This window comes from Ursus arctos, unplaced genomic scaffold (assembly GCF_023065955.2).
Source record: "Ursus arctos isolate Adak ecotype North America unplaced genomic scaffold, UrsArc2.0 scaffold_18, whole genome shotgun sequence".
Taxonomy (NCBI): Eukaryota; Metazoa; Chordata; class Mammalia; order Carnivora; family Ursidae; genus Ursus; species Ursus arctos.
Genome location: NW_026622852.1, coordinates 51984210 through 52001496, shown reverse-complemented (window position 1 = coordinate 52001496; position 17287 = coordinate 51984210). Strand labels below are relative to the sequence as shown.

The 17287-nt window shown below is 43.1% G+C and overlaps 1 protein-coding gene across 1 annotated transcript in view; it reads right to left on the bottom strand.

Moving 5' to 3' along the window:
- The window catches only part of MVB12B (multivesicular body subunit 12B), a 182559-nt gene that overhangs the window by 152179 nt on the left and 13093 nt on the right, over positions 1-17287 (bottom strand). The window contains exon 2 of the mRNA XM_048223033.2: positions 17164-17286. Within this exon, the coding sequence (XP_048078990.1) occupies positions 17164-17286 (123 nt within the window). The remainder of the gene's footprint in view (positions 1-17163; position 17287) is intronic.

The following is a 17287-nucleotide window of genomic DNA, read 5'->3' as shown; positions in this document are numbered from 1 at the left end:
CTTCTGCCCCTCCCTCCACTCGTGCATTCACGTGCACTCTCTCTCTCAAATAAATAAATTAAAAATAAAATAAAATGTACATATTCTTGGATCCATCAGCACACACCCAGACATGTAGGTACTTATCATAGTATTGCCTTTCAAAGACCAAAACAAAAAAATTAAATTAAATTTTTGTCTGCAGGGCATTGGCTAACAAGTTACTATACAGTGGAAAAACAGTGATTAAAAAGAATGAGCTTGATATATAATACAGGTCATAACATGGAAAGATTTCCTACAAACGCTGTTAAGGAAAAGAAAAGCCAGGGAACATTATGTATACATAGATATATATAAATATTAATAATAATATACTAACAGCTACATAGCTTAGGATAATGCAAGTTACCATTTTAATCACTTTATGAACAGTAGCTCACTTAATCCTCAAACAATTCTATGAGGAAAGTTGTTATTCTTCTCCACTTTAGAGACAAGGAAACTGAGATGCTAGGAGGTAAATACCTTGATCAAGGTCACACAGCTAATAAGTGGCAGAAGCAAGATTTAAAAAAAAAAGGATTTTATTTATTTATTTGAGAGAGAGAGAGAGAACGAGTAGGGGGTGGGGAGGCAGAGGGAGAAGCAGACTCCCTGCTGAGCAGGGTGCCTGACACAGGGCTTGATCCTAGGACCCCAGGATCATAACCTGAGCTGAAGGCAGATGCTTAACTGACTGCGCCACCCAGGCACCCCCAGAACCAAGATTTGAACCCAGGTGGGAGGGTTCCAAAGTCTATGCTTTTGACCACTAAACTATACACCCTCCCTCTTTATATATAGTTGACGCTTGAACAATGTGGGGGTTAAGGGCACCAACATACCCCTCTCTGCAGTGGAGAATCCATGTGTAACTTTCAACCCCTCAAAAAACTTAACTATCGATAGTCTACTGTTGACTGGAAGCCTTACTGATAACATCAACAGTTGATTAACACATATTCTGTATGTTATATGTATCATATACTGTATTCTTATAATAAAGTAAGCTAGAGAAAAGAAAATGTTATTAAGAAAATCATAAGGAAGAGAAAATACATTTATAGTACTGCACTGTATTTGCTGGAAAAAATCCACATACATGTGGACCTGCACATTTCGAACCCACGTTGTTCAAAGATCAACTGTATTTGCAAATTCACAGAAAAGGGATTGGAAGGATAGAGACCAAACTATTAACAATTTACCTGCTATTAAAACAAAGCAATGCTTTACAAATAACTAACTAATTAATTAGTAGAACTGGTTGCTAGAATCCCTGGATGTCTGCCCATTTCAAGAATCATAACAGATACTGCCTTCTACTCTCACCTCCCCTATTTGGAGACATTTCATGAACTCTTCCTCCCCTCCAGTGATCCTCAATCTTTCAATAAGATAGCTTGCCACCCACAATTCTCAATTCCAGCTACATCTTCTCTTCCAAATATACACCATCCCTCATGCAAATAGCCTCTTAATACTCTTAAGTGTGAACCACAAAAATTGAGAAAGGTGGCCCTGAAGCATTTTGAGTCTTGAAGACATTAAGGAGTAACTGGCAAGTATTTTACAAGCATGTAGTAGCATATTTCTTGCCTCTAAGTGTAATAAGGCTGAAACATAAACGTTTTAGAAAGATTTCTGATGGGCATAGAAACAAACAGATTCTCTGGTTAACCCTGAATTAACATAAAATTAAAGCAAGTCAGGACTTCCACTTCCAGGAATATGGAGTGGGTATACTTTTCCCTATTCATTCTGTGAAGTACAACTAAAAACCCTAGACATTGTATGAAACAAACATAAGTGAACCCTAAAAGCTGACAGAAGAAGGCAGACAGCTATGGACCTCAGGACCCAAAGAATGACATGGTGGTGGTGAGTTCTGTGGATTTCTTTCTGCCCTACACCCCAGTCTTAGAGCTAAAGAAGCCAGCAACCCAGAAACAGCAACAGACACAAACCAAAAAAAGTCCCAACAAAAGACTGCTTTCTCCAGCCAAAGGGGCATCCTAACAAGACAGAAACTTTTAGACATTAACAGATCTACTCCAGATAAACACCATATAAAATACTGTGCCCCCCACCCACCCATGTGAGTAAAGCCAAAGTAGGGAGCCTAGACTTCCACCCTCAGCAGGCTGTAATGGGGCATCCGAACACTTCCACCAAGATGGTGTCAGGGAAGGCCAAGGAGGGAGCCAGGACTTTCATCCCCACCAGGTGGTAATGAGGCACCCCTCCCCCACATCCCTCCCTCTTCCCAGTGGGGTGACATTGATGGAGGGCCTGACAGAGAGGCAGGACTCTCACCACGGTATCTAACAAGGACACCTCCCCATACCTATGATGTCAGTAAAAGCCACAGGGAAGTTGTAATGAGATACTCCTATCAGGGAGGTATAAGAGGGGGCCAAGTAGGGAGTTAGAACTCCCACCTCTGTCCAGCAATAACAAGGAGCCCTACCTCCTTGGATGTCAACAGAGGCCAAGTGGGAAAATTGGACTTCTACTTCTTTCTGGCAGTAAAGAAGTAGTTCTCCCCCATTTTCCTACCAGAACAGTGTCAAGAGAAGCCAGCTAAAGCAGGAGATTTAAGTAAGATTCAGCATCTCACAACATATACCCCAAATTTCCAAGTTTTAATCAAAACTCACTCATCAAAGAAAGTCACCAAGAAACAGAAAGATCTCAAACTAAAAACAGAATAATCAATAGATGCCAAAATCAGGATAGTGGACATGTTAGAATTATCTGAAAAAAAAATTTTTTTTAAACAGCCATCATGAAAATGCTTCACTGAGCAATTACAAACATGCTTAAAGCAAATGAAAAAATAGAAAGTCTCAGCAAAGAAACAGAAAGTCTCAGCATAGAAATAGAAAACACAAAGAACCAAACTGAAATTTTAGAACTGAAAAATACAGTAACTGAAATAAAGTTAATGGATGGGCTCAATAGCAGCATCAAAGAGAGAGAAGAAAGAATCAGTGAACTGGGAGACAGACCAGAAATTACCCAATATGAACCACAGAGAGAAAACAGACTGCATAAAACAGGAACAGAGCCTCAGGGACCTGTGGGACTATAACAAAAGATCTAACATTCCTGTCATCAGAGCTCTAGGACAGGAGAAAGAGGGTGAAGTTGAAAAAATACCTGAAGAAATAATGGTTAAAAACTTTCTAAATTTAGCAACAGGCACAAAGCTACAGAGTCAAGAAAGTAAGCAAAGTCCAAACAGGATCTATCCAAATAAATCCCCACCAAGACACATCATAGTCAAACTTCTGGAAAATGTGGACAAAGAACATTTTTTGAAGAAGTGAGAAAGAAACTATTCTTTACTTATAAGGAAAGAACAATTCGAATGACGGCAGATTTCTCATTAGAAATCACAGGAGCCAGGAGGAAATGGCATGTCATTTTTCAAGTGCTAAGAGAACTGTCAACCCAGAATCCTGTATCCAGTGAAATATCCTTCAGGAACGAACAAGAAATAAAGACATTCTCAGATAAAGGAAAACTAAGAGAATTTGTCACAAGCAGGCATACTCTAAAAGAATGGCTAAAGGAAGTTCTATAAACAGAAAAGAAATGATAAAAGCAGGAACTCTGAAACATCAGTAAGGGAGAAAAAAATATGGTAAGCAAAAATACAGGTAAACTGACTTTCCTTCTCTTGAACTTTCTAGTTATGCGTGGTAGTAGAAGCAAAGATCATATCACTGATAAGGTTCTAAATGTATGCAGAGGAGATACTTAAGGCCATTACATTATAAATGAGGGAGAGTAAAGGAACATAAAAGAGAGTGAGGGTTCTACACTTCATCTGAAGTAGTAAAATGAGGTTACCATTAGATTGTTATAAGATACACGCACAATGTAAAACCTAGAGAAACCACTAAAAAAGCCATTAAAAATACACTCAAAAACAATTATACAAGGCGAAATGAAATTCTAACAAATGTTCGAGTAACCCACAGGAAGGTGGGAGGAAAAACACAAAAACAAACAAACATGAGAAAATAAAAAAATAAAATGGCACATTTAAGCCCCGACATATCAATAATTACATTAAATATAAGTGGTCTAAATACATCAATTAAAAGACAGAGACTGGCAGAATAGATTTAAAATTATGATCTATTTGCTGTCTACAAGAAATTACTTCAAATATAATGCTATAGGCAGATATAAAGTAAAAGCATAGAAAAAGTTATATCATAAAAACATTAATTAAAAGGAAGGAGGAGCAGCTATGTTAATATCAGATAAAATAGACTTCAGAGCTAAGAAAATTATCAGACAGAAAAGGACATTATGTAATGATAATAGGTCAGTACACCAAAAAGACACAGCAATCCTAAATGTGTATGCACCAGACAACAGTGCTCTAAAGTATATGTGAAGTTAAAACTGATAGAACTGAAAGGAAAAAAAAGACAATTCCAAAATTATAGTTGGAGACTTCACCCCGTCTCAAAAATTGACAGAGTAACTACACAGAAAATCAGCAAGCATACAGAAGAACACAACAACACTATCAGCCAAGAGGATCTAATGATATTTAAGGAAAATTCCTCTCAGTAACAGAACACAGTCTTTTCAAGTGACCATGGGATATATGCCCAAGTAGACCATTTCATGGGCCATAAAACAAACCTCAACAAATCTAAAATAATTGATATCATACAGATTGTGTTCTCCAACACAGTCAAATCAAACTAGAAATCAATAACAAAAAAATTACAGGAAAATCACTAAATACCTGTATACTAAATAACACAATTCTAAATAATCCATGGGTAAAAGAAGAAGTTTAAAGGGAAATTAAAAAGTACATTGAACAGAAAGAAAATTTTTTAAAATATGAAGATTTGTGGGACATAGCTAAAGCATCACTGAAGAGGAAATTCATAGCACTAAATGCATACATCAGAAATGAGGAAAAGTCTCAAATCAATAATCAATAAGCTCCTTCCTCCAGAATCTAGAAAAAGAGCAAAATAAACCCAAAGTAAGCAAAGGTAGGAAATAATGAAGATAAAAACAGAAATCGATGAAATTGAAAAGAGAAAAATAGAGAAAAATCAATGAAACAAGGAGCTGGGTTTTTTTAAAAGATTAATAAAATCGGCAAACTTCTAGGAAAACTAACAAAGGCAAAAAGAGAGGAGACACAAATTATCAATATCAGAAATGGAGAATATTATTACAGACTCTGCAGACATCAAAAGGAAAATAATAGAATGCTATGAACAAATCTATACACACAAATTTGACAACTTAGGTGAAATGGATCAATTCCTCAAAAAACACAAACTACCACAACTTACCAATATGAGATAAATTATTTGAATAGCCCTATAACTAGTAAGGATATTGAATTCATCCTTTTAAAACTTCCAAAGACTAAATGGTCAGGTCCAGCCTATCTCATTAGAGACTAGAGAATTCTACCTAACATTAAAATCCTACCTAACATTTTATTAACACCAATTCTACACAATTTCTTCCTGAAAACAGAAGAGGAGCAAACACTTTCCAATTCATTTTATGAATTGAGTATTACCAAACCAGATAAAAATGATATCAAAAAGAAAACTAGAGATCAATATCTCTCATGGATACACTTATAAAAATTCTTAACAAAATATTAACAAAGAGAATTCAGCAATAAATAGAAAGAATTATAACACCACAACCAAGTGGAATCTATCCAAGGTTTGCAAGGCTGGTTCGTTACTCAAAAATCAATCAATGTAGTATACACATTAACAGGCTAAAGGAAAAAACCACATGATCACATCAATCAATGCAGAGAAGGCATTTGACAATATTCAACACCCATTACTATACAAGTTCTCCGAAAAACAGGAAAACAAAGGAACTTTCTCAACTTGATAAAAACCATCTACAAAGAACCCTACAACTAATATTATACTTAATGGTGAAAGACTGAATGCTTTACCCCTATGGTCAGGAATAAGGCAAGGATGTCCACTTTCACCACTTCTATGCAACACAGCACTAGAAGTTCTAGCCATTGCAATTAAGCAAGAAAAGGAAATAAAGGCATATAGGTCAGAAAAGAAGAAAGGATAATGTGATAGTCTACACAGAAAATCCCAAGGAACATACATTAAGCAAGGTCTCAAAGTTCAGCAAAGAGAAACATACAAAAGTAAGTTCAGCAAAGATAAACATACAAAAATCAATTATATTTCTATGTAATAGCCATGAACACATGGACATCAAAATTAAAAATACAATTCCATTTGCAATTGCTCAAAATAAAAAGTGAAGCACTTAAGTTTAATATACCAAAACATGTATAGAGCTTGTCTGCTGAAACCTACAAAATGTTGGTGAAAGTAATCAAAATACTAAATAAATGGAGAGAATATTTTGCTCATGAATTGGGAAACTCAACATAGTAAAGATGTGAATTCTCAAATTTAATATTGTGATATTGTGATTTATAATAAGAAATACATATTTGGTCTTCACCCATGGTTCCTGGCTCACAGCTCCCAAAACCCTTGGAATTTCCTGAGCAATAAGGGCAATGGAAACATCTTTTGTTACAATATTTGGTCTCTTGCCCTCAGTTCCTGAAACTGTTTCAGAGCCATAAAGGTCAAAGAAGTGTCCTATTGTCCATAACAAGCCCCTTTCCACCACAACTGGGTGTATGTTAATGAGGTGACTTTTGAAAAGCTCCTAAGGATGGGGGCTCCCAGGAGAACCAACCACGAATAAAGGGTTGGAAATTTCAGTCCCACCCCTTGATTTCTGGGAAGGGAAGAGGAGGTGGAGGTTGAATCAATCAACAATGGCCAATGATTTAATCAATTGTGCCTCTGTAATAAAGCCTCCACAAAAACCTGAAAGGATGAGGTTTGGAGAGCTTCCAAGTTGGCAAGCACATGGAGATGTGGGGAGAATGGTGTACTGGAAGAAAGAGCATAAAAGCTCCATGCTCTTTCCCCACGCCCTGGCCTACAACATCTCTTCCATCTGGCTGTTGCTGGGTAATATCCTTTAATAATAAACCAGTGATCTAGGAAGTAAAATGTTTCTCTGAGCTCTGTGAGCCACTCTAGCAAATTAATGGAACCCAAGGAAGGGGTAGTTGGAACCTCTGATCTATAACTGGTAGGTCAGAAACACAGGTGACAGCCCAGCTTTGTGACAGTCATCTGAAGTAGGGAGAGGGTAGTCTTGTGGGACTGAGCCTTTACCCTGTGGAATCCGATGCTATCTCCAGGTAGACAGTGTCAGCATTGCTGAGCTACAGTACATCTAGAGCTGGTGTCTAGAATTGCTGGTTGTTGGTGTGAGGAACCACCCCCCACATTGGAGTTGGGTCAGAACCCCTTTGAAATGTTAGTTCCCATCTCAGTTCTGGTGGGGTATTTTTTATAAATATGGACAAAATCATTCTAAAATTGCTATGGAAAGACAAAGGACTTAAATAGCTGGAACAATTTTTAAAAAGAATAAAGTGGACAGAATCATTCTACCCAATTTTAAGACTGATTACAGAGCCCTGGTAATCAATACTGTGTGGTATTGGCAGAAGGCTAGACACACAGAATGGAACAGAGGAGAGAGCCACACAAACATGCCCAACTGATTTTTTCTAAAGGCTCAAAAGCAATTCAAAAGGAAAGGCTACCTTTCCGACAAATGGTACTGGAGCAGTTGTTCATCCATAGCAGAAAAAAGAGAGAACTCAGACCTAAGTTCATACCTTGTACAAAAGTCAAAAACGTTTCACAGACTTAAATGTTAAATGTAAAACTATAAATCCTGTAGAAAAAAAAATAGGAAAGAATCTTCAGGATCTAGGGCTAAGCGAAGAGTTCTTAGGCTTGACACCAAAAAATGGAAAAATTGGTAAGTTGGACTTAGTCAAAATTTAAAACTTTTGCTCATATGAGACCTTGTTACAATAAAAAGACAAGTACAGACCAGAAGAAAGTATTTCCAAACCACATAACCGACAAAAGACTCACACCTACAGTATACAAGCACACTTAAGACAGTAAAAAAACAAACAATCCAATTAGAAAATGAGTAAGAGGTGAAGTGACATTTCAGCAAAGACAGAGAGATGGCAAATACACACGGGAAAGCGTTCGATGTCATTAGCCGCTAGAGTAATACGAATTAAAACCAAACGACTTGTCACTGCACAGCTATCAGAATGGCTAAAACAAACAAACAAACAAACAAACAAACAAACAAACTAGTGACAATTATAAATGCTGGAAAGAATGCAGAGAAACTGGATCATTTCTACATTACCGGTGGAAATGTAAAATGTTACAGCCACACGGGAAAAGAATTTGGCATTTTCTTAAGAAATGAATCATGCAGCTACCATGTGACCCACAGCCTCACTCCTGGACATTTATCCCAGAGGGATGAAAACATGCTCACACAAAAACGTGCACACAAGTATTTACAGCAGCTTTACTCATAATAGCTCCAAACTGGGAACCATCAGGATGTCCTTCAATAGGTAAACCGTTAAGGTAACTGTGGCGCGGCCGTACCAATTAATACTGCTCAGCAATAAAAAGTGCAACAGATGAATCTCCAGAGAATTATGGTGCATTTTTGAAAAAAGAACAGCAAAAAAGCCAATCCCAAAAGGTTACATGCTGTATGATTCCATTTATATAACATTCCTCAATGACAAAATTACAGAAATGGAGAACAAATTAGTGATCGTCCGCGGTTAAGGAGGAGGTTAGTTTACTCCTGGAGAGATAAACAACCTGCCTATGAGCACAGTGTTTATATGTAAACCAACCAATCCTGAGTCTCTATCCCTGCCCACCTCCTTTTCTCAGGCTCCTTCCACTGTCCCCCTACCCTAAATCACCCCAGGGCCAGGGTATCTGACAACTAGAGACCATCCTTCATAGCCCAGGGCCTGCTGAAATTAGTTCAACTAGACAGTCCTAAGTCTGCTCACCTGACCTGCCTTGCCTTTCCCATAGAAACCACAAGAAAGTCTCCGGCTCATGCTTCCGCCTTATTCCCTCTGCCTCCTGCCCCACGCTGGTGCTCAGCAATGTTCTGTATCTTGACTGTATCAGTGTCGATATCCTGACTGTGACGTTGTACTAGAATTCGTAAGATGTTACTCCTGGGAGAACGTGAGTAAACCCAAGATCTTTCCATATTACTTCTTACAACTGCATGTGAATCTACAACGATCTCCAAATAAAAAGTTGAAATGAGAAAAAGAAAAGAAAAATTAAAGCAAGCCCCTCATCTTTTCCATTAACCCAACTCACTGAGGCTTGTCAGGGCCTTTCTAAGCGGTAAAGAGGAAGTGTGGCACCAGAACACTGCACTGTTTCTCAAGTTCTCCCCACTTTCCAACGAATCAACTGGGGAGCAAGTCAGTACTGAGAAGAAAGTCTTTGGGTCAGAACCAAAATGCAGAGTTGGTGGGACAGAAGCCTGGAAGGAGCAATGGAGGCCCCTCTTCCTGAGAAATGCAACCTCAGAGCGCACCTCTGGGCCGTCTGAGGCCGGGGCTCTGCGGGGCACAGGCAAGCATGTGGGGAGAGGCCAGTGCGACCCCAAGTCTGCTAATCCAGGCTGCAGGAAACAAGGGCCCAAGGGCTGGTCACAAGAACACTGTCCATGTTTTCAGTAATTCTCAGTTTAATGTATTTTCTAACAAAACAAAAGGGAGGAACACCTGGTGCTTTTTCTCAAAACAATCTCTGGGTCTGAAAATAAACCAGTGTGTGGGGTGGGTTTCTGCCCGTGGTGGTTTCCGCTCTGGACAGGGGAGCGGCGGGGAGGGGACCGGAGGCCCCACAGGAAGCCACTGCCCCGTGCTTCTGCTTTTGCTCCGTGGAGGCAGAGCTTCGGGAGGGCAGCTCCTCGAGGCCACGGGCTCTGGCTGTCCTCTGGCCACGAGGAGCACTTGGGCGGTCCAGAGGGGCGTGTGACAGCTGGGACCAGACCGGACGTGCGATGACATCCCACGTTTTCCACGTGAGGCCCGCCATATGTTTTTAATAAGATACTGTTACTGTCTTCACAGGCTTTGCATGTGACTTTTTAAGAATTTCTTGAACGCTGAATAAAAACCCCAGTTTGCTAGAACCTGTTTCAGCATTTAGCAGATTATTCTTTTCTTTCACTGCTTTGTTACGTAGGACCTCATTTGCAGGCTTAGGACTTTCAACGTACCCCTCTGCATGCCTGCTAGACCCAGCCCACTGGCCCAGAGGGGAGCTGGTCTCCCCGAGTCCCCCCAGTGCCTCTCACATTTGACAGTTCAAGCATTTGAAACTTCTAATTATTTAGAAGATCCCAAATACATTTAGGGCATATATAAATTATTCAGGTCCAACAGTTTTTAAGAAAGGTTTTGTTGTCTAATTAGTTTCAGAAATAAGCAACAATGTGGAGAGGAGGGAGACAGGGGAAGTGCAGACTTAAGGCCTGACTGGCCCGTGTCTGCCCTCAAGGCCCACTCGCCGGTCACGGCCCACGACCACGGCCGGCTCCCCAGCACACAGCGCCAGCAGGGAGCACAGGCCACACAAGCATCACCTCCTGGCTCCTCTCTGGCACGTCCTAGACGCCAAGTCCTCGGGCCCTCATGGGCCCTCCTTCTTCACATAGCCCTCTCTCCCGTAGGTCCTCAGCCCTCTGTCACTCTGGTTCCTTCCCATCGGCAGCTAAGCGTGCTCAAACCTCTCCCACCTTTACACAAAGGAAGAAAGACTTCTGACCTCATGTCACCCTCCAGCTGCCGCTTCCCTCTCTCCCGTCCTTCGAGGCCCCCTCCCACTTCAGGCGGGCTCTTCAGGTCCACTCCAGTCTTGCTTCCGAGGCCACTACCGAGTCCATAACCGCCTCCTTGGCATTCACGCAACAGAAACCTTTCAGCTTCATTTTACTTCACCTTTAGGCAACTGTGAAAGTTAACCACCACCCCTTCTTCTAGAAAGACTCATTTTCCTTCAGTTTCTTAGGAATTTTCACCTACTTCTCTGGACGCTCAGCCCCGGTCCCCTCTTTAGGGCCCCCTTCACACCCAGTACTCAGTGACACTCCAGGGACCACCTCCCAGGAACACCTCAGTTACACGGTGGTCTCGCTGGACCTTCAGCCCTGGGACCCCTCGACAACTCCGCCTGGACGTCACACATGCGTCTCCGCGTGCCCCAAACTGAGCCAATGGCCCTTCTCCACCCGCGCCCACCTGGCTCTGCACGTTCCCCTTTCAACTAGAAAGCATCGGCACCCCCGGCTGCCCAGCAAGATATCCCCGCATCATTGGGGCCCTTCCTTTCCTCACCTCTACCCCCACCTCCCAACACTCAATCTGGTTTTTCCTGTGAAAGAATATGTATTTGGATGCCCATGTCCCTCAGATCCCTGTACTTTGTTTCCATGGTGACTGGTCAGGCCACTCTCACACCCTGCACTAGCACGGAGCCTCCAAACCCTCACCCCTGCCCCGGTACCCGTATCTTTCAATCATTCTCCCTGTTGCCCACACCGAGTGACCTTCTTAGGTCACTTCTTAGCACTTCTTAGCACATAGCTAAGAATCTCTTCTCCTTGAAGTCCTTTGACCACCCCCATCACCCTCAGAATAGCAGCCAACTCCTTTGTGCTGTGATTCGGCCTCATCCGCCCTCCCAGCCTCACCTCTGACCTCACCTCCGACCTTCCACCTGGTGGAACCCAACCCTCCCAGACCTCGGATTCCCAGGGCCTCACACAACAGCAGCTGGCTGACAAATATTCATGAAACCCATGCGTGAATAAATAAATGAATGAGTAATGTCGGAAAAAATTTCACTACGGAGCTAGTCAAATGGGGTTTTGAAGGAGAGGTAAAATTTTACCCAAAAAGTGGGAGGTGGAGATACAGGAATTCTGGAATTCTGGAAAAAGTAGACTCAGAGGTACCATGGTACAAAGTTTCTGCTTATTCTGAATATAAGAAAGCGAGAAGTTCAGTGAGGCCAGAGAAGAAGCTGGAAGGTACACTGAAATCCATGTGCCAGAAGAGAGTCTGGATTTTTGTCCTACATGGTCTCTGCTTCTCAGGGATGACACACCTCTTGCTGGCTAGCATCGCAACAAGTGTGCATACTATTATTAGGTCCTCACTCCTGGAGGGGTGCCGACTGGGAGAATTCCCAGGACGACAGGAAGTTGGGCACAAAGCCTGGGGGAGGGGGAGACTCTGTCAATTCATTCCCTGCCCCCCCCCCAATTAATTTTACTCACTTTCACTTTAGTGAGAATAGAAACTGACGGAATGTCACAACCTTTCGGGAAGGCAATCGGTAACGTTTATCAAATTAAAATGTGAATACCGTGACCCAGTAATTTCAACCTACGGAATTGTTCTTTGGATCTAGTAGGACAATCGTGCCAGGATACATGTGCAAGGACCTTGTTTATCGTATTAAAAACAAAAATTGGAAATAAAGTGTCTTTCAGTGTGGGATTCTTAGCCAAATTTTGGCACAGCCAGATAATACAATATTCGTTATTAAAAGGATGAGATGTATCTATACGGACTGACATAGAGCTATCTCTGCCCACAATATGTTATATTTTAAAAGCTAGGAGAGTATGAATAGTACCATTCCATTTATATTTTTAAAATATATTTCTTTAAAAACCCACAGACATACACACACACACATCCCAGAGACTTCCTGAAGTCTAAATCAGGAGAGGCTGAAAACAACAGAAAAAGCTAGCACAGCCCCCCCTGAGGTAGACCTGTGGTGGCCACATGTAGAGATTATTTAAGAATGACTTGATTTCGTCCAGTGGTTCTCAAAGTGTGGCCCCTGGACCAGGAGCATCAACATCACCTGGGACCTGGTTAGGACGAAATTCTCAAGCCCCGCCCCAGACCTGCTGCCGCAGGAATTTGGCGTGTGGGGTCCTCTGGGAGACTGAGACCCACAAAAGCTTGAGAATCTCCCACTTGGACATCTGCAAGTAGTCACTGAGCTAAGGGATAATCTGTCACTTTGGGGGTAACTGTGCCATAAAGACGCCTGTGGACAAGCTGAGATTTCTCTGGAAGAGAATGGAGGAGGTCCTAGATTGGAGAGAGGAAAAAGAAAAAAATCTCCTACTCTCCCCGAGGCTGGGATTCCCCTCTAAAGTCGTTCTGGGGTAGGCGGGATGAAGGCAGAGTCTGGGCGAGTACGGGGTCAAAGGACACTGGGCCTTCGTAGCACATTCCCATATTCTCTGAGTTTTACTCTCTCATTCCCCTCATCCTCAGAGCTCCAGAAAAGTCTCCTGAAAAGTGATTCAGGTCTCAGCTGTTCTGTGGGAAACCATGGCAGGTCCCAGAAGAGGGGAACAGTAGGGAAAGCAGCGTCCATCCCCACTCAGGCCAGAAAGGTAGGAGCAGCCACTGCCAGGTTAGCAGGGAGCTGTACCCAGCCAAGGGCAGCCTCATAGATGTCACCAACAAAAATGGTGCAGTGTGGTGGCCAGGGAGAGAGCCAGAGCCAAAGAACCCTGAGCACGCTTGAGGCAGTGCCCTGGGAGAGGCTCAGAAAACGCTGGAGGACAGATACTTGGCAGGTCTCAGGGCAGAGAAGAAAGGGAGGGACTTCTAGAAGTAAGTTGGAGTGAGTCCATGCTGTCGTAACCTGGAATTTAGCAAGAAAGGTGGAAAGGTCTGGAAAGTGGGATCTGACAGAAACAATAGTCTGTTAGGACTTCCCTTCGAAGCACTTACCACAATTTTATTTTACATTTATTCGTGTGATCGTTTAATTCTCTTCCTCTCCCTCCAGACTGTGAGCTTCGTGAAGGCAGGACACTGCATGTTTTCACTCACTATGTCCCTGGCTCCTAGCTGGCACACAGTATTTACCCACAAAACAGGTTGGAGAAATAATTTAAGTTAAAAGAGTCTAGAGCACTTGATTATTCTTTCTCTGTGTTGTTGACTTTTTGTTTTGTTAGTTTTTGCCCAAACAGCATATTATCATATGAAAGTATGTTACCAAAAAGCATATTATCAAAGGAAGCTATTTCTGTTTTGGAGAGCATCATCTCATAAATACCGTGCGGAGGCTCTAGTCTCTGGGTTGTAAGAGCTTGTTTTGAAAGGCAAAAGGATGTAAAAGTTAGGATGTATTTCACCAGAAACACACAGAAACAGACCCACACTGGTCGTCAGTTACGGCCAGCCTGATGCCCTCAGATGTCGCTGTATCCCAGAGTGACCTGGAAGTCAAAGATGAATTCTGCACAGAAGAGTTTTAGCATGAAGTGCTTCTAGGACATTACGATTCGTTGAAAACTGACCATCCACATATGATAAAACAGCATGTCCTACCTTCAGCAAATCCCAGGCATCTACAACACAGAGTCAGTGCGCGGGTGCTGGGACGTCACAAGGACACACACGACACCCACCCACCCTCTGATGACAGGAAGGATCATCACCAGTCACTCTAAGATCTGAGAGTGTGACAATGGAACAGAAAGGGCAGGGGATTCCAGAGAGGACTGCAGAAATAGGCACAATAAATCGAGAAGTTTAGCAAATAATCCCCGGCCCCTTAGCCTAAGAAGGTTCCCCTGACCTGTAGAGAAGTTATGAAATTAAATTTTTGTAAACACACATGTGGCATCTCTGGCTTCAAACAAGCAGCAAGGCATGTGGCCATGCTACCCGGGGTCGGCAGTCCGTCCAAGCCAAACTTCCGGGGCTGCGTGGTCACAGTACTGAACACACTCTGTGCGCGGGAGGGATTCATCCTGCCGCAGACGGGACAGGCAGAGAGGGGCCTCCACAGTCCACAGCGGGCTCCCTCAGCCCCAGCAGCTCGGTCTAGGCATCTCCCGCCCCCATCAAACGCCTCACATTTGGGTCTGGAGGTTGAAGTTCTATGAAACTCTGGATAAAAGGAATGGGAAGTGCCTCTTCTTCCCCCTGTCCTCCCCCTGCCCATTCCCCTTGAACTCAGGGTCAGACCTCTAGGGAACCAGATCCTATCTGAGAACAACCCAGCGGTCAGTACAAAGAGTCGTCTGCCACCCCTCTCCCTGTAAGGGCTTTCAGAGGGAGCTCGGACACTCTCCGTCTCCGCGTGCGGAGGGAGGCTGGGTAATTGCCGGGCTGACCCTCGGGAGCCTCTTGCCCTGCTCACCTTTCACTATAATGCGTGGTACAGCATAATCATGAAATGTGCTTATTAATTTTACTCATTTGACACTGCGCTCTTCTGCCCTGGGCTAGATGTTAGGAGAAAATGATAGGGATAGATTCTGCTCCTGTCAGACTTACCAAGACTTTCAGAAAACCAGACTATCAAAGGCCATCCGCCACCCACTAGCCAAGCTTTCAAGATGACCCCAAAGGTACAAGCAGAATGTTAAAGACACAGATCAACAAAGGAGAACAGCAAGAAGACGTGGAGACCCATGCCCTGGGTGTGAGCCCCCCACATAAGCCCTCCCAGGAGAGCAACCCCTGAGCCAGTCCTCCCAGAGATCGCGAGCACTGAGCCCCTGCCCTGATTCATGACTTGCTGCTTCATATCTAATTCATCAAAAGACACTTTGGCTTCTCAAATCAGGAACAGTTTTATTAGCTTCCCCAAGAGTTTTATGGCACAAAGCCATATCTAATGATTCTATTTTATGGCAAGTTATACATTCAAACAGTGCTTTGAAGTCAGACAGCAGGTAAGACTCCAATCTTTGTCAAAAAAGATTCCCTTGTCCTTTCACTTTTAAAATGTTTATAAGCTTTCAAACAGTTGGGAAAGTGATGTGGAACATTTTAACAGGCTTCTCCTTCCCTGCACAGGACCCAGCGCTGGCTGAGCCAATGGCTACTACAGCCTTCTCAGTGGGGGCTGCTTTTGTCCCTCTGTCCCCTCCACCTAGGGACATCTGGCAATGTCCACACACATTTTTGGTTGTCACAACTTGGCGGGGGGGGGGGGAGGCTAATGCTACTGGCATCTAGAAGGTAGAGGCCAGGGATGCTGCTAAGTCCTAGATATATGGCACAGGACAGCCCCCCAACACAGAATTATCTGATTATCTGGCCCAAAATGTCACAAGTGTCAAGGTTGAGAAACCATGCCTTAGGGCTTCCTCTGGACCAGCAGTCGTATCCCTCCCACCCCAGGGACATCAAATGCTAATCTAATCATGGTGACAGGTTTTCAGTGCTGGCTAATGAGCCTCATATTCTTTTTATTCTTATACATTCTTGGTGCACGTTTTCAATAAACAAGAATAAAACGCTGTCTTAAACAAAATAAGGAAAGCGAAAATAAGACCACCTGAGAATCTCAGGACATATGACCACAGTCATTGCTAACTAAACCCTCCTAATGTTACTCTGCACCTTTTAAGCTTAACCCAAATTGCAATTTATCTATTGAAACAACAAAAAAACCCAATTCCAGCTGTCAGTACTACTGAACACCACCACAGACGCCTGCTGGAAAGCAAAGCAAGTTCTCTGCTGAACAGTAGTGGTGTGATCAGTCACAGCAGCAGACTTAGAAGGGGTCTGGTCCTGATTCCCCACTCCCAAGGACTGGGCCTCTGTCACTTCACCTGTCAGAGCTTGGGTTCTCGTAATCAGCAAAGTGGAGATAAAGCCACTTGCCCTCCTAGCCTTCCAGGGAACTGCAAAAGCCAAATGAGTTCACAGGTAGGAAACTGCTCTGCAAACTGTAAAGAGCTATAAAAATGTAAGGCAGTACACTAATGACACTTACACCGCAGGACAAGGATGCATACGACAAGGACCTTTCAGACTCCTGGATCCTGTTCATGAAATTTCACAACTAGAAGTGAGTTTAGAAATCAACAGAGCCAACCCTTTAGTTTTACAGAAGGTGAAAATGGCCATCACAGAGGTCAAGTGACTCGGCCAAGGTCAGGAAGCAGCGCCGCTGGAGTCAGGTCCTCTGACTCCCAAACCAGGACACTCCCCACACCTTCGCACTGGTGACGCCTTCCCTCCCTGTTTAAGTTCCCCAAGGGAAGGAGCACAGTTACACACAAGGTTCGGGGGTCTTGAACACAGGAGAGGAGTATTGGTTGAGTCAGCGCATCTTGACTTACCACATCATAGCCTGTTGGGGCTCGGTTCCGAGAAGCCACCACCCCCACTCCCGTGATGGGATCCATCGACGTCTCTGGCAAAGCTTCCGAAAGGTCTTTGACTTCAGGCATGGTGGATGGGTCC